This window comes from Siphateles boraxobius, unplaced genomic scaffold, assembly GCF_051911475.1.
Source record: "Siphateles boraxobius isolate OS27281-9 unplaced genomic scaffold, OSU_SipBor_1 204, whole genome shotgun sequence".
In the NCBI taxonomy this organism is placed as follows: domain Eukaryota; kingdom Metazoa; phylum Chordata; class Actinopteri; order Cypriniformes; family Leuciscidae; genus Siphateles; species Siphateles boraxobius.
In genome coordinates this window covers 3,354,350-3,380,654 of record NW_027508816.1, presented here as the reverse complement: position 1 = coordinate 3,380,654, position 26,305 = coordinate 3,354,350, and the positions used below count along the sequence as shown (strand labels likewise).

General features: G+C 43.5%; 2 protein-coding genes across 2 annotated transcripts in view; both read right to left on the bottom strand.

Moving 5' to 3' along the window:
• Window positions 1-1,227: 1,227 nt before the first annotated feature.
• On the bottom strand, window positions 1,228-17,627 carry cox15 (cytochrome c oxidase assembly factor COX15). Its single transcript, XM_077237625.1, has 9 exons — window positions 17,368-17,627; window positions 16,227-16,402; window positions 13,119-13,241; window positions 11,964-12,150; window positions 9,542-9,709; window positions 7,036-7,117; window positions 6,430-6,584; window positions 2,167-2,280; window positions 1,228-1,781 (listed from the first exon to the last, which is right to left on the bottom strand). Exons 1-9 carry the CDS (start codon window positions 17,440-17,442, stop codon window positions 1,650-1,652), a joined length of 1,212 nt encoding a protein of 403 aa, XP_077093740.1. The 5' UTR covers window positions 17,443-17,627; the 3' UTR covers window positions 1,228-1,649.
• A 661-nt stretch (window positions 17,628-18,288) lies between these two features.
• Window positions 18,289-26,305, bottom strand: part of LOC143745437 (ATP-binding cassette sub-family C member 2-like) — a 79,988-nt gene continuing 71,971 nt past the window's right edge. Inside the window, exons 30-32 of the mRNA XM_077237533.1 lie at window positions 23,364-23,530; window positions 18,979-19,173; window positions 18,289-18,540 (exon numbers count right to left, since the gene is read on the bottom strand). Of these exons, the coding sequence (XP_077093648.1) occupies window positions 18,435-18,540; window positions 18,979-19,173; window positions 23,364-23,530 (468 nt within the window). The 3' untranslated portion in view covers window positions 18,289-18,434. The remainder of the gene's footprint in view (window positions 18,541-18,978; window positions 19,174-23,363; window positions 23,531-26,305) is intronic.

Genomic DNA, 26,305 nt, shown 5'->3' with positions numbered 1-26,305 from the left:
GTGAGATGCATGTAAAAAATATACATATATATTTTTAAACAGTCCATTTCCATGTTTCTTCACTGAACTTCTGAATTTAAAAACGGCGGGCGGTGCAGAAGAACACGCCGGAAATGCGTAGGAGGAAACGAGATGCTACCAAGTCGACCAATCACAGATCTTGTTACATTTTTGAGGAGGTGCACGTCAGGGTACGGCGTATGGTACACGTCTGTGCGTATGCTACGCCGCACCAACTGCGCACACCCGACGCAGTATTATAAATTGGCCTTTAGTATTACTGGATCAAGTGTTGCCGAAAAAGATGCGTCTTCAGCCGTTTCTTGAAAATGGCCATGGACTCAGCAGCTCTGGTTGAGTTAGCAGATCATTAATCTGTTAATCATGTTAGCATCTTATTAAAAACATGCTAGCATGATGCTAGCAACATGCTAATCATGTCAACATCTTACTAAAAAATGCTACCATCATGTTAAAAACATGCTAACAACATCCAAATCATGCTAGCATGATGTTAACAACATGCTAATCATGTTTGCATTTAGCTAAAAACATCTTAGCATCATGTTAAAAACATGTTAGCATCATGCTAAAAACATGCTAGCATCATGCTAAAAACATGCTAGCATCATGTTAAAAACATGCAAATCATGCTAGCATGATGCTAACAAAATGCTAATCGTGCTAGTATGATGCTAACAACATGCTAATCATGTTAGCATTTTGTTAAAAACATGCTAGAATCATGCTATGCTAATTTTGTTACCATCTTGCTAAAAACTAGATAATCACACCCTAGTAACCGAGTGGTGAGTTTTGCCACTGCAAGCACCCAGCTCACATTTTCAGATCATTCCTCCAGCAGGAACAGTCCAGGTGAAGGTCTGAGAAAGAGATTCTGTGCCTCTTTGAGATGATGCACCACAAGACCACGTTCTGGAGTAAGTCTGGAGTAATATGTTTAGGTGTAGAGGAGCAGAGCCAGTGGTTTTCTGTAGGCAAACGTCAGTGACTTGAATTTGATGCGAGCGGCTGTTGGCAACCAGTGCAGTTTAGTGAGGAGAGGAGTGATGCGTGTAAACACACTCTGGCTGCAGCATCTGGATCAGTTGCAGAGGTTTGACAGATTTATAATAAACACTGCAATATTCCTTAAAAAAAAAAAAAAAGATTTGTCCATTTTGATTTCATGGTAAATTTAAAACCCTAATGACCCAAAATGACAGATCAGAGTAATCACTTTTTTATTATTATGATAATTGACATTTCATTTAAATTACCATAAATGTAATGCAAGTCATTACAGCAAACCGAAAGTAGAGTTATTATGTTTTATAATATATAATACAATCAATCACTCCATGTGAGATGAATGTCCTCATAAAAGCAATGATGAAGAAAACAGATGATCATTTTATTTAGTTGGAAAAAAAGCAGTCATACAGTACAATCTTTTTTTATAGAAACAAAACATGTACAAATATTTAAAAAGAAATTGAAACAGTTATGAATACCACACTTACACCTTGTGTTTGGTCTATAAGCACTTCATATAAACCCATACAAAAGAAAAAAATCAAGAAGCCACGGCAGCCTAAAGCATAATTGATTAATAAATAGGTTCTGACAGCATGAAGTGTGGTGTGGGTCTACTTGACAGCTTTGCGCAGCTCGGCCAGGACCCAGATAGCGAAGCTGAGCAGCGCCACGGACCCGGACTGGTGTGTCGCAGCTAGTGGAGTGGGGACGTACAGCAGAAGAGTGCTAATACCCAGAACCACCTGAGGAACACAGCACATCACCTCCATCATAGCTGACACTCAACGCCACCGCTGCTAATACGAGTCGGCTTCATCTTACAACTCACATTGACAAACAATTATGTCCGGATATGCATTTAGCCATTTGATATGTTCAACTCTCTGATGAGTCAAGATTCAAATGATCAGACAAACGAACAGCCTAGTAGATTTAGCAGAATATTCAAAACAGCAGATAAAATATAAAGATGGAAATGAGAAGAAATGAATTCAGTATTCACACAGAACTGTCTCTTTCAACTAGGAGTCCTGTGTGTGTGTGTGTGTGTGTCTGTGTGTGCGACTGTGCGTGCATGTGTGTGTGTGTGTGTGTGACCGGGCGTGCCTGTGTGTGTGGCTTGTTTACCTGTGTGTAGGCCATGGCGGTGAGACAGCCGATGGCGATCTTTGCTCTGCGCGGTAAATGTGTGCGTCTGGATAACAGGTAGAGTCCTGTGATGGCTGTCAGCGAGCCGATGCCCTGCACACACACACACATCAGCTCAATCACATCCGCTTCAACACACACACACACACACACACACACACACACACACACACACACACACACACACACACACACACACACACACACACACACACACACACACACACACTCTCACAAAGACATGACACACATCAGCTCAATCACATCCGCTTCAACACACTCACACACACTCACACTAGGGGTGTGCAATATTGACAAAAAATTATCTCTCGATATTTTCTGGGATTTTCTCGATAAAGATTATTAGACAATATTTTTCTGAGTGTGTTTATTGTGTTGGAACTTTGGCAGGTTTAGGACTGTCGTGGACAGCCGACTCCTAAAGCTTTTGATATTCTTCATACTCTGTGCAATATTGATATTTAAAATTATTTAACACATGAAATTATACTTTAAATGTGACACTGAAACCGCCAGTAGATGGCAGCAACTCACTGTTAATGAGCGAATCATTGAGATTCAACCGATTCATTCAAACGGATGATTCATTCAAGGAAAGAAGCATTTGAATATTTTAATCTACCCTAGTCAACTGTTTAAACGGCAAATTCGTTCGTTTAAACGGCAAATTAGCTCAGTAAGGAATCACCGCCGTGTGTAGCTTTTTTTTTTTATATTTTCGTTGACGAAATAGAGCAAAAACAAGCAATATGGTGTCTAAAATGTAAGTCACTTAATAGTAACTTCTTGTTTATTAAACTTGTATAAAATCAATATCACATTTGTTATCATGCTGATATTTGGAGAAAAACGTCTCGTTTACATATGGTAACCCTCGTTCCCTTAAGTATGGAAACGGAGACGCCTTGTTCGAGACCGACGAATAGGAATCTCGCTAGAGAAGCCAATCTACTTAGAGTGAAACTAAACAAGCCAATGCACATTGGCGTGCAACCATTAGCATCAGCTGCGCAGCCTCGCAGCGCAGGTATATAACGAGCAGCAGGTGCGATTGCACTTCAGTTTTTTGCTGAGGAGCCAAGTCTGATAAGCTGGCCGCCCCGGCGGGTGGAAGCAGTTGTGGCGACGGGACGAGGCATCCCCGTTTCCTCCTTCAGGGAACTATGGTTACCGTATGTAACCGTGACGTTCCTCTTCAGGCGGTCGGTCGATGCCCATCCAGCGTCCTGTGCAAGCCTCTACACCTTCTTGCCTGGAAGGACGATATGAGGAGGCTTACGCAGAGTGTTATCTGTCACTGTTGTTCCGTGATAACCCATACAGTGAGACCTTGGATAACACTGGGAAAGCGTGCCCTTTCTGTTTAAGAATGAGAACGCTACAGAAGCCACTTTCTTCAAGGAGTTATGTGGGAAATACATATGGACTAGCCTGAAGGCTGTACTATATACGAATTACTGGGTGACTTAGCCCAAGGGAAAGACACAGGCTTCTGTAAGGACCAGCCGGGAGAATATACACATATGGGACCAAGCCCAGTCACCGGACGCTCCGCCATCTCCGGGCCGAGGGTTTTGGAGGACTCGACAGGTTTTTCACTCTGGAGTAATAAGGGTGCACAGTAGGGTGCAGCAAGCCAACAGAGCCGGACCTCTCGGTGCTTCTACCCGTTTAGAGTGAGAACAAGTGATGGGACCGGCTCTACACGTAGGCTATAACATCTAGCGAACGTGTTAGGTGTCGCCCAGATCGCAGCTCTACAGATATCTGTTAGTGAGGAGCCACATGCCAGCGCCCAGGAGGATGCAACGTCTCTCATGGAGTGAGCATGCAACCTGAGCGGGCAGGGCACGCCCTGTGCTTGGTAAGCCAAGGCGATGGCATCCACTATCCAGTGGGCCATCCTCTGCTTGGAGACAGCCTTTCCCTTCTGCTGGCCTTCGTAACAGACAAAGAGCTGGTCAGACCCTATGGAACATCTTCGGGGGTCTTCTCGGTGAGAACACAACGCGATGAACAGGTTCCACTTCAGGGCGTACACACGCCTTGTGAAAGGCGCCCGTGCTAAAGTGATGGTGTTAAGTACCTCTGGGGGTAATTCACCTAGAACCTCCGCGTCCCGTTCTGGGATCAGTCATGGAGTTTCCAGAGGTCTGAACGCGGGTGCCATAGGGTTCCCCATCTCCGAGTCAGAAGATCCTTCCTCAAAGGAATGGGCCAGGAAGGGACTGTCACAAGGAGCATGAGTTCTGGGAACCAAGTCCGGGTGGGCCAATAGGGAGCCACCAGAAGGACCTGCTTCCGACCTCCCTGACTTTGCACAGTGTCTGCGCAAGTAGGCTCACTGGGGGAAACATACTTTTGCGGAGGCCCCGGGGCCAGCTGTGTGCCAGTGTGTCTGTGCCGAGTGTTCCCTCGGTCAGGTAGTAAAACAGCTGGCAGTGGGAGGTCTCAGGTCTGCCTGAGCCTCCCCGAACTATCTCCAGATCAGCTGAACCCCCTGGGGGTGGAGACTCCATTCTGGAGGTGGAGCGTGAGGTCCGTTGTGGTACGAAGTTCCTAGAGAACTTGTGGATCGTGACCACCCTCGTGCAGTGCCTTGGCCTGATAGACTTGCAGCAACACCATAGCATGCATGGCAGAAGCAGCTTCCTCACAGGCCTTGTAAGCCTTGCCGGATAGGTTCGACGAGTACCTACAGGCCCGGGAAGGAAGACACATCTTTAGGGACTAAAGGGTCCCATCTTTAGGTACTGCTCTCACTGGTGCTGAAGCACGCAGGGGAACGGTCACCGCAAACACAGACAGGAATGTGCACCTGTCTGTGCGCTGTCTCTCTCTCTCCCTGGTAGGTCTTATCAGCTGTAAAAACAGCCTTTGAGCGCACTGAGGCGCACCTTACCAACTGTTTCATTAGCTTTTTTTTGTTTGCTCAGTAACAAAAACAAAAAAAAAGACAGATAAGAGAGAGAGAGAGAAAAAGACTGCTCGCGCTGCTGTGCTGTCACGCCTGCACTGTTGAAGGAGAGGTCCAGAAAGGCTCGTTGAGGTTTTCAAACTCAGTAGAGGCATCGAAGTGCTTGACTCCGAAGCAAAACACCAACGTGCATTGGCTTGTTTAGTTTCACTCGAAGTAGATTGGCCTCTGTAGCGAGATTCCTATTCGTCTGTCTCGACGAGAAGTCGACTGACCGACTGAAGAGGAACTGCACTCTTGTTATATTTATTACTAAATGATATAAATGAAGACTAAATCGTGCAGTGAAAGCGTGCACTCACACACACATGCTCAATCACATCCGCTTCAACCATAGACTGTAAAAAAAGATGGACAACGCCCCTTCGCTCTCTCCCATTGGTGAGAAGTGAAGCCACCAGTGTCCCGATATGGCGCTGATATGGCGCTGACATCTTGGGACTTGAGTCTGCGCAGTTGCGATCTCAGGGTCAGACCTGCGCAGTAGTGAGCAGGAAGTAAAGCTGTGAAATCAACGCCCCGCCCTTACTCTCGCCGAATGCAATCTCCCAGTCCCTGCACTTTTTTTTAAGTGGCCTATGTCTGCTCCGTTCCTCCGTTCTGCTTCAATTTTGAAGTCTGTCGATTGCAGTACGACAAGAGGCTTGTTAAAATAAAGTAAATACAATCTCCTCAGTCCTCCGAAGATCCCGAAGTCCGTTGGTGCTTCAGTGACTACTTCGCTCAGAGAACCTGTCAATCATGACGTCACAGCACCGTTTTTATAGCATCAAATAACTAACTAAAAACAAACACTTAAAATTACATCAGCATGATAAAAACTACAGTAAATAACAGAAAGTATCTTTGGAAAAAAGATATGTGAAGTGTAATTTAATTGTTTAGTTGGTCTCACGTCCCGTTGAATAAAACAGGGAGGCGGGGTTTATAACCTATACTAGGACCAGTCACCGGGGTCCGATCGAGACGCTGTGGCTTCACTTTTCAGGGCTTGCACGGCACGCTTGGCTTCAACACACACACACACACACACACACACAAACACACTCACACTCGCACTCGCACTCGCACTCGCACTCGCACTCGCACTCGCACTCGCACTCGCACTCGCACTCGCACTCACACTCACACTCACACTCACACTCGCACTCACACTCGCACTCGCACTCGCACTCACACTCACACTCGCAGTAGCACTCACACTCGCACTCGCACTCACACACACATTCTCACACACACTGTACCAGAATGCGGTGGTCGAACTGAACAGTTGTGGGGTTTTCGAACATGTTCTTGACGGTGGGGGAGAAGGCCAGCAGGTCGTCAGGGATCCAGCGCTCGCCCATCTTCGGGAACGAGTTATAGACCAAACCTGCGTCCAGTCCGGCGACAAAAGCCCCTGTGAGATAAAACGCACTTCAGCATTACTAGAGTTACACCTGTGAGATAAAATACACTTCAGCATTACTAGAGTTACACCTGTGAGAGAAAACACACTCCAGCATTACTAGAGTTACATCTGTGAGATAAAACACACTCCAGCATTACTAGAGTTACACCTGTGAGATAAAACACACTCCAGCATTACTAGAGTTACATCTGTGAGATAAAACACACTCCAGCATTACTAGAGTTACACCTGTGAGATAAAACACACTCCAGCATTACTAGAGTTACACCTGTGAGATAAAACACACTCCAGCATTACTAGAGTTACACCTGTGCATCAGAATAAACTGCCTAACAACTGCTCCTTTATTTATTTATTGCCAACTTGTGCACATGATTTTAAAAAAAATTGTGTGCACAAATTAATCATTTATCAAGTTAGGTGATGCATTTGCTGGTACCTGAGAGAGCCGTGAGGAAGACCAGACCGCCTGTAACCTTGGCAAACCTCCTCAGATGAAGCATCTGTCGGCTGTCAGGAATCTGCAGTGAACGAGAGCTGAGTGAGAGCTGAGTTAGATCTGAGTGAGAGCTGAGTAAGAGCTGAGCAAGAGCTGAGTGAGATCTGAGTAAGAGCTGAGCAAGAGCTGAGTGAGATCTGGGTGAGAGCTGAGTAAGAGCTGAGTGAGATCTGAGTGAGATCTGAGTGAGAGCTGAGTAAGAGCTGAGTAAGAGCTGAGAGATCTGAGTGATTGCTGAGTGAGAGTTGAGTGAGAGCTGAGTAAGAGCTGAGAGATCTGAGTGATTGCGGAGTAAGAGCTGAGTGAGAGCTGAGTGAGATCTGAGTGAGATCTGAGTGAGCTGAGTGAGAGCTGAGTGAGAGCTGAGTGAGAGCTGAGTGAGAGCTGAGTGAGATCTAAGTGATTGCTGAGTGAGATCTAAGTGAGAGCTGAGTGAGAGCTGAGTGAGATCTGAGTTACCCCTTTTCCACCAAAGCATTTTGAGAGCCGGTTCGGAGCCGGTGCCTACTCGCGAACCAGTTCTTTGTGTTTCGACAGCCAAAGAACCGGTTCTCGGCCAGGAAAACTGGTTCCAAAGCGGCACCAACTCTTTGCTGGACTAGAACCAGAGAACCGTTCTTTTACCACGTCATGCTTACGTCGGGGGCGGGGGGCGGGTTTAGATGTGTTCGAAACATCTTTTCTGACCGCAAAGCCAGGAGAAACATTTGCAGAAACAAGATGTAGTCCGCCATTGTAATTGTTATGCTTGAAGTTGGCGCAAGCGTTTCTAGCTTTTTTATATTTAAAAAAAAAAAATATTGAAAACATTATGTAAGCAAAGAAGAAAACAGTCACAATATAGAACAAATAAACAGAAAGAAAAAAAGACACAAGACAGGGGTACATAACTAATCAGAAAAGATTACATATCAAAGGAAAAGATTAAAACTCACATATTTCAATTGTTTTTAAAGCCTTCCTGGTACACGAGTTAGAGATAATACAAAAGTAATGTTGTACTTGCAAGCGTTTCTAGGTAAGACGTATAGCGACGTACACAGTGACGTAACGACGTTGTTCGCTGGGCGCTCTAGTCAGTGGAAAAACAAACCGGTTCTGAGAAGGTTCGCAAGTTGAACCAACTCCGAACAATCTTTGAACTAGCACCAGTTCCGAACCAATTCTTTTTTGGTGGAAAAGGGGTAAGTGAGAGCTGAGTGAGATCTGAGTGAGATCTGAGTGAGATCTGAGTGAGATCTGAGAAAGAGCTGAGAAAGAGCTGAGAAAGAGCTGTAACAGCGTCAGCAGGGTTTGAATTAACTTTTTTCACTCACCAGCCAATTTGCCTACTAAATTTAAGTGACCAGCCATTCAGAACTTCTACTAGCCAAAAAAAAAAAGGGGGGGGGAATAAACCACTACGTCACAGCTTATATATATAATATATAAATATATTATATATAAGCTGTGATGTATGGTTAATCTGGTTGATTCCTTTTTTTCCCCCTTTTTTCTTATATATATATATATTCATATTATTTTTCCCTATATATATAAATATATTTAAAAAAATTGGATTTCATAGCCTAGATCAATTTCTTATTCAAACAAAATTCTGTCATCCAGCATCTCCTCTCTTCCTCTTTCATCATCATCCTTTTCACCAAGAATGTGTTTTAGATGGACAGATCAATACAGTACAAAGAACATAAAAAAATGTAATATGTTAGAAAATAAAAGTGTCTTTTCTGTTAACCAAATGTTTTTTAATCTCCGCTATTGCTTTAATGCAAATGAACAAGCGCACCGTTATTTGGTGTGTAGTGACGTGTGTGTTCAAGTAAGCCAGATATGAGCAGATTCTGCGCAATACTCTGTATTTAATATATCATGATGACTCACAAGTATTTGCGCTAAATCTGCACAGTTTTGTCTTACTTGAACTTCCCCAGTAAAGTGAGTAAACATAATAAGCAAGTCACCAAAATGGCTTGTGATTTGACAGCATAACCCGCCACAGCTGATCTTTACCCACAGTTGTCAGGTTGGTCAAGTCAAGTATCCTTCATTTACACAGCGCTTTTAACAATATGGATTGTTTCAAATCAGCTTTACAGTGATAATAGGAAATTACAGTAACAGAGATTGTTTAGGCTTTACAGCAGATCTAGAATAAAGTTATTGTCCAGCTAAAGTAAGTTTTGATTGATTCACTTCCGTTGTAAAGATCATTAGTTATTAACTTAGGGGCCGCTAACACGACACCGTTCTAACAGAAACTTTTAATGTGTTCTGGCTGCTCCTTTGCACAAAACTGTGTTATCATCTCCGCGCAAACTTCAAAAGCGTGAATATGTGAAAACGCTGACGGTGTGCACATGCGTATTGCGTGTTTACGTAATTACGGGTGTTAATTTGAAACCCTGAGTGACAGCCCAGCAGAAACAGCATCTGAAGGCTTTACCCTGTTGTTGGGCAGCATCAGCGTGAGCCCGGTCCAGAGACTGGCGCAGTACAGCAGCAGAGCCGAGCCCAGGTGAGCCGCCAGTCGGTACTGACTGACCCGGGGGACATCGAACGACTCCGGCTTCTCCTCCAGCCCACTCTTCACCATATACCAGCCCAGAAGACCCTGGACATGTGACCCGGTTACTCAACAACACAATCTCAACTGGCTGACACAAGGAAGTGCTCAGCATCATAAACATTTCAATTTAAAATCATAATAAACACTTAATAACATGTACATATAATGATAGTAGGAGTCTAACGATACCTTTATGTCACGATTCAAAACATGTCACGATACTGAACTCACGATACAATATTATTGCGATACTCCAAGACATGATAAAAGGTTAACAAAGAATGTGCTGTTGATTAAAATGCTAAATTTGGTATTACATTGTGGGTGTAAATGAACAGGCTTGGACTTCATGCTGAAACCCAAAGCTCAGGACAATAGAGACAGCAGAATAAAAATATTCATGATTCTGAAGCTGAAAATACAGAATTGTTTAGACGAATATGCTTTCACTCTGTCACTGACAGTATTTCCATTCAAAAACTGAAATTTGGATGTTATATTCATTCATTACACACATACTGATATATTTCAAGTGTTCTTTCCTTTTAATTTTGATGATTATAACTGACAACTAATGAAAACCCCAAAATCATTATCCCAGAAAATTAGAATATTGTGAAAAGGTTCAATATTGAAGACACCTGGTGCCACACTCTAATCAGCTAATTAACTCAAAACACCTGCAAAGGCCTTTAAATGGTCTCTTAGTCTAGTTCTGTAGGCTACACAATCATGGAGAAGAATTCTGACTGACAACTGTCCAAAAGACGACCATTGACATCTTGCACAAGGAGGGCAAGACACAAAAGGTCATTGCTAAAGAGGCTGGCTGTTCACAGAGCTCTGTGTCCAAGCACACTAATAGAGAGGCGAAGGTAAGGAAAAGATGTGGTAGAAAAAAAGTGTACAAGCAATAGGGATAACCGCACCCTGGAGAGGATTGTGAAACAAAACTCATTCAAAAATGTGGGGGAGATTCACAAAGAGTGGACTGCAGATGGAGTCAGTGCTTCAAGAACCACCACACACAGACGTATGCAAGACAAGGGGTTTCAGCTGTCGCATTCCTTGTGTCAAGCCACTCTTGAACAAGACACAGCGTCAGAAGCGTCTCGCCTGGGCTAAAGACAAAAAGGACTGGACTGCTGCTGAGTGGTCCAAAGTTATGTTCTCTGATGAAAGTAAATTTTGCATTTCCTTTGGAAATCAAGGTCCCGGAGTCTGGAGGAAGAGAGGAGAGGCACAGAATCCACGTTGCTTGAAGTCCAGTGTAAAGTTTCCACAGTCAGTGATGGTTTGGGGTGCCATGTCATCTGCTGGTGTTGGTCCACTGTGTTTTCTGAGGTCCAACGTCAACGCAGCCGTCTACCAGGAAGTTTTAGAGCACTTCATGCTTCCTGCTGCTGACCAACTTTATGGAGATGCAGATTTCATTTTCCAACAGGACTTGGCACCTGCACACAGTGCCAAAGCTACCAGTACCTTGTTTAAGGACCATGGTATCCCTGTTCTTAATTGGCCAGCAAACTCGCCCGACCTTAACCCTAAGAAGAGGAAGATGCGATACGCCAGTCCCAACAATGCAGAGGAGCTGAAGGCCACTATCAGAGCAAGCTGGGCTCTCATAACACCTGAGCAATGCCACAGACTGATCGACTCCATGCCACGCCGCATTGCTGCAGTAATTCAGGCAAAAGGAACCCCAACTAAGTATTGAGAGCTGTACATGCTCATACTTTTCATGTTCATACTTTTCAGTTGGCCAACATTTCTAAAAATCCTTTTTTTGTATTGGTCTTAAGTAATATTCTAATTTTCGGAGATACTAAATTTGGGATTTTCATTAGTTGTCAGTTTTAATCATCACAATTAAATTAAATAAAAATTTGAAATATATCCTGTCTGTGTGTAATAAATGAATATAATATCCAAATTTCACTTTTTGAATGGAATTACTAAAATAAATCAACTTTTTGATGATATTCTAATTATAAGATCAGCACCTGTAGTTTAATGTCATACTGACACTAAAACTCTGAAAACTTGAATTTATTCTCACACAGTAATTTTCATTTTGGGTGAACTATCCACAATTCATATTGCTGCATTTTTGTATTGTGATATATTGTGACAGGATATATTTTTACACCCATAAATAAGTAAAATAATATAATTTATAACACCTACCATGCAAGTTATAAACTCAGAATTATGAGACCAAAACTCACAACTACCTTTGTATTTTTAATTCTGTTACGTAATCGAGCTTGCAATGACATTTCATCGCATGACTGTTTACCTGGAAGACGACAAAGCCACAAAGACCCAGAACTCGAGGCTTCATGGAGCGGCTGAAGAATCCTCTTCTCCAGAAATACGCCGCGGGGAGAATATATGCTAGCCCCACCAGCCGGCCCCACATGCGATGACCCCACTCCATGTAAAAGATGAACTTAAACTCCGTCAGGGTCATGCCGTGGTTCATGCTGTGGAAAACAGGCCAGCGTTGTGTAAAGGCAATCTGCATATGATCAAACACACTGTAATTTAAAGGATTAGTTCACTTCAGAATTAAAATTTCAGACAAGATGTTCATGTCTTTCTTTCTTCAGTGGAAAAGAAATGGTTTTTGAGGAAAACACTGCAGGATTTTCTCCATATAGTGACTTCAATGGAGTCCAACGGGTCGAAGGTCCAAATGTGAGTTTCAGTGCAGCTTCAAAGTCTCGTCAGGATCCAGCCGAGGAATAAGAGTCTGATCTAGACAAACCAGCGGAGATTTATAATAAAATAAACATATATATAATTTTAACCACAAATGCTGGTCTTGCATTAGCTTTGCGATGCGTAATCAGGGTGAAAGGTCAAGCGTGACGTAGGAGGAAGAACAGACCCAGTGTTTACAAAGCGAACCTGCAAAGACTGAGTCAAAAGCCATTTACAAAATAAAATATAAAACAAATAAAATGTAACAACGATGTCGGACGATTTTGAAGTTGGAGAAGAAAATTAGATACATTTTCTGCCTACATCAGGTGACCACCTGACCGTTCCAATGTGATGCGTGAAGTCGTGGACGTGCAAGACCAGCATTTGTGGTTAAAAGTATATAAATGTTTATTTAGTTATAAATGTGCGCTGGTTTGTCTAGATCAGACTCTTATTCCTCGGCTGGATCGTGTCGAGACTTTGAAGCTGCACTGAAACTCACATTTGGACCTTCGACCCGTTGGACTCCATTGAAGTCACTATATGGAGAAAATCCTGGAGTGTTTTCCTCAAAAACATTCATTTCTTTTCCACTGAAGAGCGAAAGACATGAACATCTTAGATGATGTGGGAGTGAGTAAATTATCAGGAAATTATGATTCTGAAGTGAAGTCCTCCTTTAAGCTTCATGCCAGTACAGTATCAGTGTAAATGTTCCTCTAGTGAGTGAGAAATATATACTCACATCTTGAACTCTGGGAACTGTTTGTACTTGGAGAACTCGTCTTCCCACTCGGCTTGAGTCTGTGGCGGCTTCATTTCCTTCACTAAATGCCAGTCAACCATCGACAGACCCGACTCCGTCAATCTGAGAGATCAGAAACATGTTTCACGCATGCGGAACAAGTCCTCGAAATTACCTTCAAAACTCTGTGCTTGTTATTAACTGTTATTGTTGTCAGGCATGACTGTCGGGGTTGAAACACATGTCAAACGCTTATAACTTTTCATCACGGTATACTTTCTGTGTATAACAGTTCTATCTAATAACGTATTAGACAGGAGTGTTAGACAGATCGTAAACTAATGAACAGGAGAATGTGAGCGCTGTGTGTTCAGTCGTTCTCAGTGCCGTCAAAATAAAAGTCACAACAACAAGCGCGTCTCACGTCACTACAGAGTTCCTACTAGCGCTGCGAACGCAAGCAGGAAAACGTTCATAAGGGACCGTTAGTTCCTATATCCTATAGTTCCTCAATCCTATAACTATCCGGAGCGAAAGCCTCTATTGTGTGTGTGTGTGTGTGTGTGTGTGTGTGTGTGTGTGTGTGTGTGTGTGTGTGTGTGTGTGTGTGTGTGTCAAGGTTAAGAGGAGCATGGATTTACGGCAGTATTAGTAGAACCAGATGCATATTTGTATTGATGATTCTAATTTGATTATTTTATATCCGATTGTTGATATTTGTGTTTTGAAAAAGTTTTTGATTGATGTTTTGACACCTAACCAATTTTTTTATTTGGGCTAGTAAAATTCATTTCGGGGCAAAATCTGAAGAGTGCCTGTCCGAAGGGCTACCAGTGATTTTGAAATTTTGCGAGTCCTGAGCTGATATAAAATTAACCAATTTGAAGTTTAATTTCCCAAAATGACTCGTCCAGCCTCAGCTTTGGAAAAAAAATAATTATCTCTATTTAAATCAATGCTGTAAATAATGGTGCAGAGCTGAAGCTCACGGTAACTGGAGACCGTTTACACCACATCTCTACGAACAAAATCAGGCCAAAACTGATGATTTGTTGTTTGTTTCAGAAATCCTTGCCAAAGTGAACTTTGCGGCTGATTAAACGTCTTCAAACTCCCATTGGTCAGTGTGGTGATGATGTAATAGGTGGGTGTGGCTCTGAGGCTCCGCCAGGGTCCGAAATTAACACCCGCCAAGCGCCAAATGCGGGTAGATTTTCCGTTTGGCGAGTAAATCTCAAAAGGCTATCCGCCCCCCTGGCGGGTGAATGTTCATACCAAAATAGTAATGTAATAAAATGTTTATTACAATTGCATTTTGTAATGTTATAAAATATCTAGCATGATGGCTACGGACATGACGGAGTTGTTGTGTTTGCGGGATGGGAATTGAAAGTGACATGGCGCACCTGAAGAACGAGCAGAGAGAGAGAGAGACAGCGAGAGAGAGAGAGAGAGAGAGAGAGAGAGAGAGAGAGAGAGAGAGAGAGAGAGAGAGACAGCGAGAGAGAGAGAGAGAGAGAGAGAGAGAGACAGCGAGAGAGAGAGACAGCGAGAGAGAGAGAGAGAGAGAGAGAGAGAGAGAGAGAGAGAGAGACAGCGAGAGAGAGAGAGAGAGAGAGAGAGAGACAGCGAGAGAGAGAGAGAGAGAGAGAGAGAGAGAGACAGCGAGAGAGAGAGAGAGAGAGAGAGAGAGAGAGCCCTGGTCGCGCTCCCGCACTCTTTATCTTCGAAACCAGGCGAAAGTATAAACAAGGCTTCACCGTCTCCTAATCGCTGTCTTGCTCTCTCTCCCTGGCACATATTCATCAAAATAAATCGACACGATGTTAAAGGTCGGAAGATCATAGTTTCATGTGGAGCATTCGGATATTTTTTTTCCTGAATTACCGCTGGGTGTGAACTGTGAATTGTGCTAAAATACCTTATCTTCTCTGAAGCGTTCCGCACATTCAGCTGACATAAACCACACTTTAAATAAACGAAAAAACCTATCCAGTGATTAAATGTTTTCTGAGTTGACACAAATCTTGAGGGATGTCCTAGCTGCCGGGATAATCACACAACGCGTACACATCCCATAATGGCACGTCCAATTCGCGAACTAATGACTCACTCCTTTGAACCGATTCATTTTAATGAAGGGTTAAAAACAACTGATATTTCCAGTCCTTCAGTTACTGATCAGTCAGAGTAAATGGAGTAAAAAAATAGGCAGAGTAAAACTAAATATTTTTTTGAAATAATTATAATATATTATTATTGCATACTTTTTAGTAAATATACAATTAATAGGCTACATTTCATTTGTACAGAACTATTTTTATAGGCACCAGCACAAAAATATTATTTTAATGTGTGTAAATTGTGTAATATGTGTGTGTAAATAAAAGTAAGAATGGAAAATAATAGACCAGAAATATAATGCCAAAAATGTTTAAATATAGCCTATATAAATTAATATGTGACACAAAAAGGCTGTTTATTATTTTGGCCGGTAAAAAATATGCTTGGCTGGTGGATTTTTTCATCTACCAGTCCCAGTGGCAGGTGAGCCAAAAAGTTAATTTCGGACCCTGGGCTCCGCCTTCTTTGAGCTGTAAATCTTCATTTCTTCTGTTCAGACGCGAGTAAGGCGAAAAGCTGGTGTTGTAGAAACTGAAGCTGTGATTCTAACTGACAGAGACACTGTTTGTCATGTTTAATACTGTAAAGCTGCTGCTGTAAATCTATCTATTGTATAAAGTGCTGTATGAATAAACGTGACGTGACTGTAGATCTGAATCTCAGAGCTGGAGCAAACATCTCCACATCACTATGATCAGATGCTTTCTGAACTGCTGTTTTCTTATTGTTGTGTGTTTATTCTGTTATTGAGAGGAAAGAGCAGCTCATATTTACATATTGATCTAAATGTGGGCGGAGTCACGATGTTTGCTAACAGTTTATGGCTGCAAAGGTGTTTCAAATACCTTTCAAAGAATGAAGAAGAACTTCACAGTGAGAATATCTGAGCCTGTAAACTCAATATATATGGATTTTTATCCGGTCGTGTTTGAGTTTATAAGGTATATTTGGGATGAGATAAAATAAAGTAATTATTGTTTTTACCTGGTAACGCCTCCCAGAACCACAGCGCCCAGCACCAGTCCACTGCATCCCAGCAGCCAGCGGCCAATCACACGATCCGACGCCGCGTTGGGGATCGACGCGCTTCTGACTGACACACTCTCTGTGGTCACTGTGGTCTGTCTTCTCTTCAGCACCCATTGCCTCAAAGGGGTTCGCTATTGACAATAAACATAAATTTCAATGAATGACTGACATACAGATAGTGGTGCATAAGAGTATCCAAACGTCATGCTAAAGTAAAGTTAGACACCTTTAAAAGAGGACATTTTATGCCCTCTAACAGTGTTTTTGTGCTCTACTAGAACAGGTTTTCCTGCTTGAATGTTGATTATTTTCCTCATATTCTCCATTGTTGCGGCTCCTCTCTTCCCAGTCTCTCAGTAACGCTCTGTTTACTTCCTGTCTCTATGAAGCCCCTCCTTCTGAAAAGCACACTGTTCTCTGATTGGTCGGCTGGAGCAGTGTGTTGTGATTGGTCGAGCGCTTCGAGTGTGTTTGGGAAATGTCCCGCCCCTTACCCTAACCGCCAGTTTAACACACTACTAACTAACTCAACCAGGCCCCGCCCCTTTATTCTGCGTATTAATTATTATAATGAGGAATCTTGTGATGTGTTCGTTCCCGGAAGAAACAAGACTACAATGGAGGCGTTTCAGGGAGTTCAAAATAACTCCCACTGGAGGGACTTGGAAACTTTATGGTCTATTTTGATTTCATAGTGACTTTAATGACAGCGTGGTTTAAAGGCAGTAAGTGCAGTTTTGAGACGCTCCGCATCAGGGATTTTGACTGCACGTGAGAGAATGGTTTGAGTAAATATCCATATTCAAAAGGTTTTTTTTAAACAACATGATTTCATATATATATATATATATATATATATATATATATATAAACACAATTTATTAATATTATTCTATTTTGTATAATATTAGGATTTCGGGTCATTTTGTATACTTATTAATTTTCTGAATAATCGAGCATTGTGCGATATACTGAGGGACATTTCTAAAATGTGTTAAATTGAGCTTGAATCTCCACTCAGAACATCGAGGTCATCATGATGATATGTAATTCATACATGCACCGCTGCTGTCATAATAATGTCCATGTGTCTTACTTGTATCTGTTGCAAGTTCCTCCACGCAGTTTGACAGCGACACGACACGACAAGCCTGAGCACTGGGAGCACCATGATCTCGAGCTCCGCTAAACGCGTCTTCTTATGATTATTTATTATTACAAAACTAGTCACGTAACATATCGGTAACTCACTGCTCTCCCTCTTCTTCTTCTTCTTCTTCTTCAGGATTTGGTGGTAGCTTCCTCCTCAGAGGAGTTAGCGCCCCCTGCTGTACATGTGAGAGAATCACGTGATCTACACGCTTCTCCTCATAGGAAATAAAGGGCGAGTCCATGGTGTCAGTTCATGTTCAGCTCGTCTGTGTGTGTGTGTGTGTGTGTGTGTGTGTGTGTGTGTGTGTGTGTGTGTGTGTGTGTGTGTGTGTGTGTGTGTGTGTGTGTGTGTGTGTGTGTGTGTGTGTGTGTGTGTGTGTTAATCAGCTAGTATCCCCTTTGTTTTAACCAGCTCTGTTGTTGTTTTCTGTTCTCCTCTCAAACTTCTTTTTCTTCCTTGTATTTTCCCTACAAATAAAGTTCCTGTTTTGATAGTGTGTTTTATGGAGAAACATCCTCGATCATTCCACTGTAACTTCACACAAACACTATTGGAATAAAGGTTAAATGTGCTTATAAGGGTTCTTGACTCAATTTTAAAGAACCTTTTATGCCAAAAACATTCTATACATAAAAAAAATAAAATGCTTAATTCAAAACATTCATATATCATATCATAAAAATGAATTAAAACTAAATCCATAAAATGATCCCATGATGGGAACCCTTAAAAGGATTTATATACACAGCTCCTAATCTGATACATGCACTCTCTTTTTATTTGAAAATAGAGCAAAACTGACATGGGCTTTATATAAATACACAGGCGTACACAAAATGCAAATCTAATAAACTTTATTGCCACAACACAAACACATGTCAAACAACACATCAGCAAAAAAAACAACAGGATAACACACAAACAGTATATAAATCTTTAATATTTTCAGAGGTCTGGACCTCCTGGTCCTGGAAGAGAAATACAGACGTTGAACATCAGAACACGCTTGTTCAGATTCCAGCATCCTTCGCCATTGAATAGAAATGTCCCTGTTTGTGAAGCAAAGTACTGGGCGAATCAAACTCCACGATCTTCCCAGAATCCAGGACCATCACCCTAAAACACAGTCCAGAGGAGAGCTCAGATCACGGACAGCAGAAGAACATGCGGCTTTACCTTCGTTTTTACATGCGTTTGAGTTCATTTTAAAATATGCAGATATAATCCATTTATATCATATACAATGAAAACCAAAAATGATTCAGACACCAGATATTTTTTTACTAGTGTGTGCAGGACACTGTAGTTCATTTATGTAAGTGAGGAGAGCAAAATAAAGTAAACTGTAAGATATTATACAGAAAAAAATCTTCATGCAGTGACTACCAATAAAATTGATAAAAATGTGGGACCAAAACTTATTCAGACACTTTGAGCTGATCATGTTTTGCTGAAGTGTTTTTTCTCATATTATCAAATGAATCTGTGTTTTTGAACAAATCTCTTGAATGAATGATTCAATGACTCAATCTAAATAAAATGGACTTGGCTCACCGTGAACTGTCCAGAATGGTGTTGAGCCGGTGTGCGATGGTGAGCACAGTACAGTGGGAAAACTCCCTGCGGATGGTGCTCTGGATGAGATCGTCCGTCTCCAGATCCACGGCTGCTGTGGCTTCATCCAGGATGAGGATACGGGATTTCCTGAGCAAGGCTCGGGCTAAACACAGCAGCTGTCTCTGACCAAGACTAGTGGAAACACATAAACATGTCGAGATCAGAAACTTACACGTTTTCCTGCTTGAATGTTGATTATTTTCCTCATATTCTCCATTGTTGCGGCTCCTCTCTTCCCAGTCTGTCAGTAACGCTCTGTTTACTTCCTGTCTCTATGAAGCCCCTCCTTCTGAAAAGCACACTGTGCTCTGATTGGTCGGCTGGAGCAGTGTGCTGTGATTGGTCGAGTGCTTCGAGTGTGTTTGGGAAATGTCCCGCCCCTTACCATAACCGCCAGTTTAACACACTACTAACTAACTCAACCAGGCCCCGCCCCTTTATTCTGCGTATTAATTATTATAATGAGGAATTTGGTGATGTGTTCGTTCCCGGAAGAAACTCAAGACTACAATGGAGGCGTTTCAGGGAATTCAGAAACACACTCTATTATCAGAATCAGAATCAGAATCACTTTATTGCAAAGTAGTGCTTTCACACACAAGGAATGTGCTTCAGTAACAAGATGCTACCATGGCTGCTATAATCAGCGCCAATCTTGAGAAAAATACAGCATGACATGAGGAGAGGTGAGGAGAAAAAAAGGCGACCCCCAGACTATGCTCCTGTAAGGAGTACAGTCTGGGAACAGGAAAAAACACCTCAGCAACATTAGCACATAAACAGTACATTCTACAACATGAACAAGACATTACAACAGGTGTGGGGAGTGGGGGATGGAGTTAGTCCAGCCCAGGCAAGCAGCCATCCGGTCCTGCAAACATTATGGCGCTGGTCACAGACCCGCCTGTCAGACTGGGGGTATGAAGCGGCGAAGGCGTGGGATGGGGTGTGGGGCAGGTGCATATCTGTGTATATCTAAGTTCATGTGTGTGTAGGCCTGGAGAGAGTCGCTAAGCCAGCACCATAATCTAGATGCCTCAGTCCGCAGGATTGTCATAGCGATACACAGCAAGTTGCCATGGAGACAACCTTGATCAGGTCCAAACAAAGTCAACAATCACCAGGTGTCTGGGGAGTCGGGAAAGGAACGCAAGAGCGACTCACTGCAGTGCTCTTCCGGGAGAGTTATTGTTCCAACAGCGACCTTGGCCAAGGCCAGTGCTGGTTAAGGGGTGCCGAAACAGATAAGAATGGGATTGTTTAGTCTTCGGGCGAGTAGCCGCATGCAATTTACACAGGCTATTCTCCTGGTCCAATTTGGTCTCTGAAACGATCCATTTGCCTTTGCAACGCTGTGAGCTTCTTCATGATGTTATCCATATTGTGGTTCATAGACCCAGTCTGAGTGCTGACAGCTCTGCCCACCACTTCAATCATGACGGGCAGCCTTTTGGGGCTTTGAACAGCTGTCACCGTCTTCTTAATTCCTCGATAAACCAGGGCGATGCCTAATCCCAGAAGACCTGTTATCATGGTTCCGAGTAGTTAGATATCTTCAACGTCCTCCACAGAAAGAGCCGCCAGACACACGACCCGCCACTTCTCCCACGCATCCATCGTGTAGCCATCCGCGAAAGTCCCGGCAGGGCAGTCAGGTTCCCCCAAACCCAAGCTTCTCGTCGAGAAGATGGTGTCAATTGCGTTGAGAGACCAGTTCTAGAGAATTAGAACTGAACCAATTATAGAGAACAACTCCCTTTTTCATGTTCAAAAAGGATTATGGGAAATGTGGTTCCAGGATGAATGGAGACAGGAAGGAAGGGACATCTAGTGGACACCCAGTGGAAACACAACAGACACTGTGACATAACCCCCCCTCTACGGAGCGGCTACCAGACGCTCCATAACAAAAAAAAAAACTCGACAAAAGTCCAGGAGGGAGGCGGAACTGTGGGGAATCAGGGGGAGGGACGGAGGGCCAGGACCGTGGGAGGGAATGGACACAGGGGATGACAGTTCATCGGGCGGCCTGGGGGGAGACGACCCTTCAGGTGGCAAGGGTGGAGCAGGTAGTCCATCGGGCGGCCAGGGCAGAGACGTCCCCTTGAGCAACCACGGCGAAGACGACCCATCAGGCGGCCACGGCGGAGACGACCCTTCAGGTGGCCAGGGCAGAAACGACCCATCAGGCGGCCACGGCGGAGACAATCCTACAGGTGGCCAGTGTGGAAACCTCCCTTCAGGTGGCCATGGCGGAGACTTCCCCTCGGGCGGCCATGGCGGAGACGTCCCTTCGGGCAACCACGGAACAAGAGCAGACATCCACCCAGGAACAGACATCGGTTGCTCTGGAACAGACCCCGGCTTAGGACTAGGAACTGATACCTGCTCAGAAACAGAAACAGACACAGGAACAGCCACTGGCTCCGGCACAGGAACAGAAACTGGCTCCGGCACAGGAACAGACACCGAAGCAGACACCAGCTCAGGCACAGGAACAAACACCGGCTCAGGCACAGGAACAGACACCGGCTCAGGCACAGGAGCAGACACCAGCTCACGCACAGGAACAGACACCGGCTCAGGAACTGGAACAGTCTCTGGATCGACCAACGTGACGTGAACAGTTTCTGGATCGACAGACGTGACGTGAACAGTCTCTGGATCGAACTCATATATTTCCTCCATGCATATAGAACGACCAATGCATAAAAAAGGAAGACGGCCCTCCTGGCCGTGTCAGACGTGATGTGAATAGTCTCTGGATCGGCAGACATGATGTGAACAGTCTCTGGATCGGCAGACGTGACGTGAACAGTCTCTGGATCGGCAGACGTGACTTTAACTGTCTTCGAATCGGCAGACGTGACGTGAACAGTCTCTGGATCGGCAGACGTAGTGTGAACAGTCTCTGGATCGGCAGACGTAGTGTGAACAGTCTCTGGATCTGCAGACGTGACTCAAACCGTCTCAGAATCGGCAGACGTGACATGAACAGTCTCTGGGTCAACAGGCGTGACGTGAACAGTCTCCGAATCGGCAGACGTGACGAGAACAGTCTCAGGATCAGCAGAACTCATTTGCTTCTTCCATGCCTGCAGAACTGCCACCACATAAAAAAGGAACACGGCCCTTCTGGCCATGGCAGGACTGATGATGGGGAGTTCTGGGACAACCTCCGGGAAGACAGCTGGCTGTTCGGGAACGACCTCCGGAAAGACAGCGGGCTGTTCGGGGACGACCTCCAAGGAGACAGCGGCCTTTTCGGGGACGACCTGTGTTAGAACCAACGTTAGAGAGAAGGGAAGTCTTCCTCCTCCTCCGTCGTCCCTTCTGGCGAGGTGCAGGTTCAGGACGGGACAGGGCCACACGTTTCTGTGTTCTGGGCGGCGCATCACAGAAACGTGGTCGAAGGAGGACCGAAGTATAGACTGGGTCCGGGGCTCACATCTAGTACTTCCTCCTCTGCGAGCTCCACAGGTCCCCGAAAATCTGGCCTGACGCTCTCCTCTAAAAGACTCTCTGTCGTTGAACGAAAGATCTTTAGGAAACCTGAGCATTGTGGCCTCCTCCCTTTGACGGACCACAAACGCAAAAGCCTGCAAAATGTTCATGCTGCTGGATCCATTTGTAGACAGAGTCATTCTGTCACAATCGCTAGCGGATAAATGGGTGGATCCAAACGCAGCAACCTGGTAATCAGGGCAATCCAAATCATCGTCATCCATGCAAGAGTCAAAGTCCAAATAATCAGAATCGTAGTGATCCATGCCAGTGTCGAAAACTATTTAATCAGTCAGAGAACAAATAAAGAAAACAAGCAAGAACAAAAACGAGAACAGACTTGAAACCAGACCTTAGAGTAGACGAGTGACACACAATAATGACTCCATGACATGAACTAACACAGACAGGGTATTTATGCACAGACACTAACAACATAAATGGGAACAGCTTGGTGCAATCACAAGTGATGGGAACAAACAAGGATTATGGGAAATGTGGTTCCAGGATGAATGGAGACAGGAAGGAAGGGACATCTAGTGGACACCCAGTGGAAACACAACAGACACTGTGACTACTTCTAATTCAAATGGCCTGACCAAAGAAGATACACGATGAGAGGATTAGCTGTAGCTAACTCTCATTATTATTGTGCTACAATTCCTAAAATCTAAACAAACTGAAAAGTATCAGTATTACGATTAATTTAATCACTACAATTTTGAATTACCTCAAGATGCACTCATTTGAATTATGTACATTCAAAGCACATGTGTTTAATGCATATGAACATGTTCACGTTTATTCAGCTCACAAACCTTAAGTTCTCTCCCCCCTCCGAGACCTCGTGCTGAAGTCCTGTCGGCAAACCCTGCACATAATCTTTCAGATGAGCCAACTCCAGAACGTTCCATATTTCCTCATCACTAAACATCAGGAAAGGGTCCAGGTTCATCCGCAGAGTTCCGGAGAAGAGAACTGGGTCCTAGAATAAAGCGTTCGTTTATTAGCATTTCGGGACAATCTCAGATGTTGCTTTACAATTAATTTATTTGTTTATGATGCTTAGCATGTCTGTCACATATAAATGCGCACATCAATTCGATCGCTTTATTTAGAGTTCATGTCAACATTGCGTTTGGATTCACCAATCGGAATGTTTTAATTCCGATGGACACAAAAGGTGTGCATGTAAACATAGCTACAAGCAGAGATGGGCACCAATACATCAAAAAGTATTTAATTACAAATTACAAATACTTACTCATCAAATGTATTTAAATAAATTACAAAATACAGATTGATGTCCTTCTCTGTGGGCCTCGAGTGAGTTCACTAGTGTAACAGCGCAGCGCTTCTGTGTTGTACGTCACACGCATCACACACATGACCAGCGTCGGCCAATATTGAGCCTACGTGTGACGTAACACTACGCTATTACACTACGCTAACTGACTCGAGGCCCACAGAGAAGGAAATGAATAGCCTCACAACCGCGTATAAACTTCTGCTCGATAGTTGAGTCTGAAGTGTTAGCACACTCCCGACCACTTGATGGCAACAACCACTTTGCCGTACGGGAGCACAGTTGCTCTGCTCACGCTAGCCTTCTGAGAGACGGAGAACCGAGCGAAAAGACTACAACCAAATGTAAACAGCCCCTTTTCCGTTACCGGTAGCGCAGTAATATCAACGAGCAATGAGTCCTCCGACAGAAATCAATGCGATTTTACAAAATACCCAATAAAACACGACAGAAACTGTATTTCGCTACGCTACTTGTTTTGGAACATCAACGAACACCACTATTCAATCGATGAGTTGCACAGTTTTGAAAAGGAACGTTAAGGGTTGTTTTAAGGACATGTTTGTGCATGCCGGTAGACAGCCACTCTGAAGCGGTTAGAGGCGATTCTAAAAGAGTCAAAAATTCGAGACAGGACCCATCGTCAACATTTCTGTATCCACCACTCTAGTTCATCCAAAACAAACTAGAAAACAGACTCAAAGTGTTAAATACCGGAATTATCCTTTAACTGCGATCCGCGCATATCTGATAGTATATTTTACTAGATACTTTACCTTAAAGCAGTTTGAATGAGCACAAAAAACAGCTTCTTTATTCTAATCTTGATCGCACGATGGAATGGATCCAACAAGAACATGTCACGTGATTTACTTGCATCTTGCCCAAAAATTGTGAGGCTATTTGGTAGTCCTATTAAGCCTGGTGATTAAAGTTCCCTTTCAAGGGAACTCGAGCTGCGTTTGAGACGCGGTGGGAACGCTCTGCGTGATTACGTCGTGAAGCACGTGTAAAATCAGTCCAATGGAAGCCCGCTACGACATAGGTGACGTCATAGACCAGGAAACTATAAAGCAACCCTGAAATCAGACCGCGATAGCTTCTGCACCTTCAGCAAGTGCTCTCTGTATATCTGTCCTTGTCTATTTACTGTCAAGCCCAATATATCTATCATTATTATGGCGAGCAAGCAAGATTATAGACGGTGTGTTGTTCCCTGCCCTCGTTATATACGGGTGGGGACACACACATCAGCTTTGTGTTGCTTGTTTGGGAGTGGAGCATGCTCAGTCAGTCCTCGAGGGGGCTGATTGTGAGCATTGTATGAGTCTATCTATGAAGACGCTCTGCTCTCGCCGATCATTCTTTGAGGAGGACGGTAAGGTTTGCGCTCCCCGCGCGGGTCCCGCTGTTGCCTAGACACGGCGGCGACTCGCATTTTGGGGTTCAAAATCGGATCTGACAGCGTGGGTTGGGACGGGCCCCGCCCTATCTCAGCTTTCACCTGCAGATCCAGTGTGCTGCGATTTCCAGTTCTGAGGAATTGGTATCGTTAGTGTTTTGTTAAGAAAAAGTGAACAAAACAAATAAAAATATTAAGAAAAAGGCAGATGTTTGATTTTTCAATAAATAGGCAGCTCATAACTCTGTTGAATAAAGAGGAGCTTTTAAAAGGAGGCTTTTCTAATGCTGTTGCTAGTTAAATATTTACTGGACAGCTGAACATTATGAGAGTGAAAATAAAAAGAGTTTATTAGATGAAATATATCTAAAAAAACAGGAAAACTCTGTATCTCAGCCTCCTCTTCGGGGACTACTGGTTTTTCCCTATCTCCACACTGAGGTGTCGAGATCGTGGAATAAACCGGTTTCTATTTCATGTGTTTAATACCCAAACGTCTAACTAGAGTAATGTTATGGGTATTAAGTATCATGGTATGACAGTGCCTTGGATTATAGAGACGCTTGCGAGCTTTCTCTCTCCCGAGTCGGCGTCATCATTTTTAACCCCGACGTTACCCACCAGCCATCTTTAAAAATAAATAAATTTTATTAGGCAGTACTGGTGGGTAAAGTATTTAAGGACATAGATGAATGTGAGGATGTCAGCATTGACTCTATTCGAGAATATATATATATATATATATATATATATATATATATATATATATGTTTATATGTATACGTTTTTCTGATATAAAAATAAAGAAAAAGAAAGATTAAAATGTCTGTTCTTCTGGACGCTCCGCTTTCAAGAAAACAAAACCTTTCAGCGGCGCTCCAGAGGTTTCTTCCTCACCAATCTATGTTCCTGAAACTGGCATAGAGTACAAAGAAGAAGACCTGATGCCGAAGCTATCAGGCTTCTAAGGGTGGTCCCTCCGGGGTAGGGACGGTTTTGAGAAATCGTTTCTCCTCGGCGCCCTCTGGGGTGTGACTCTTTGAGGAGGGTCG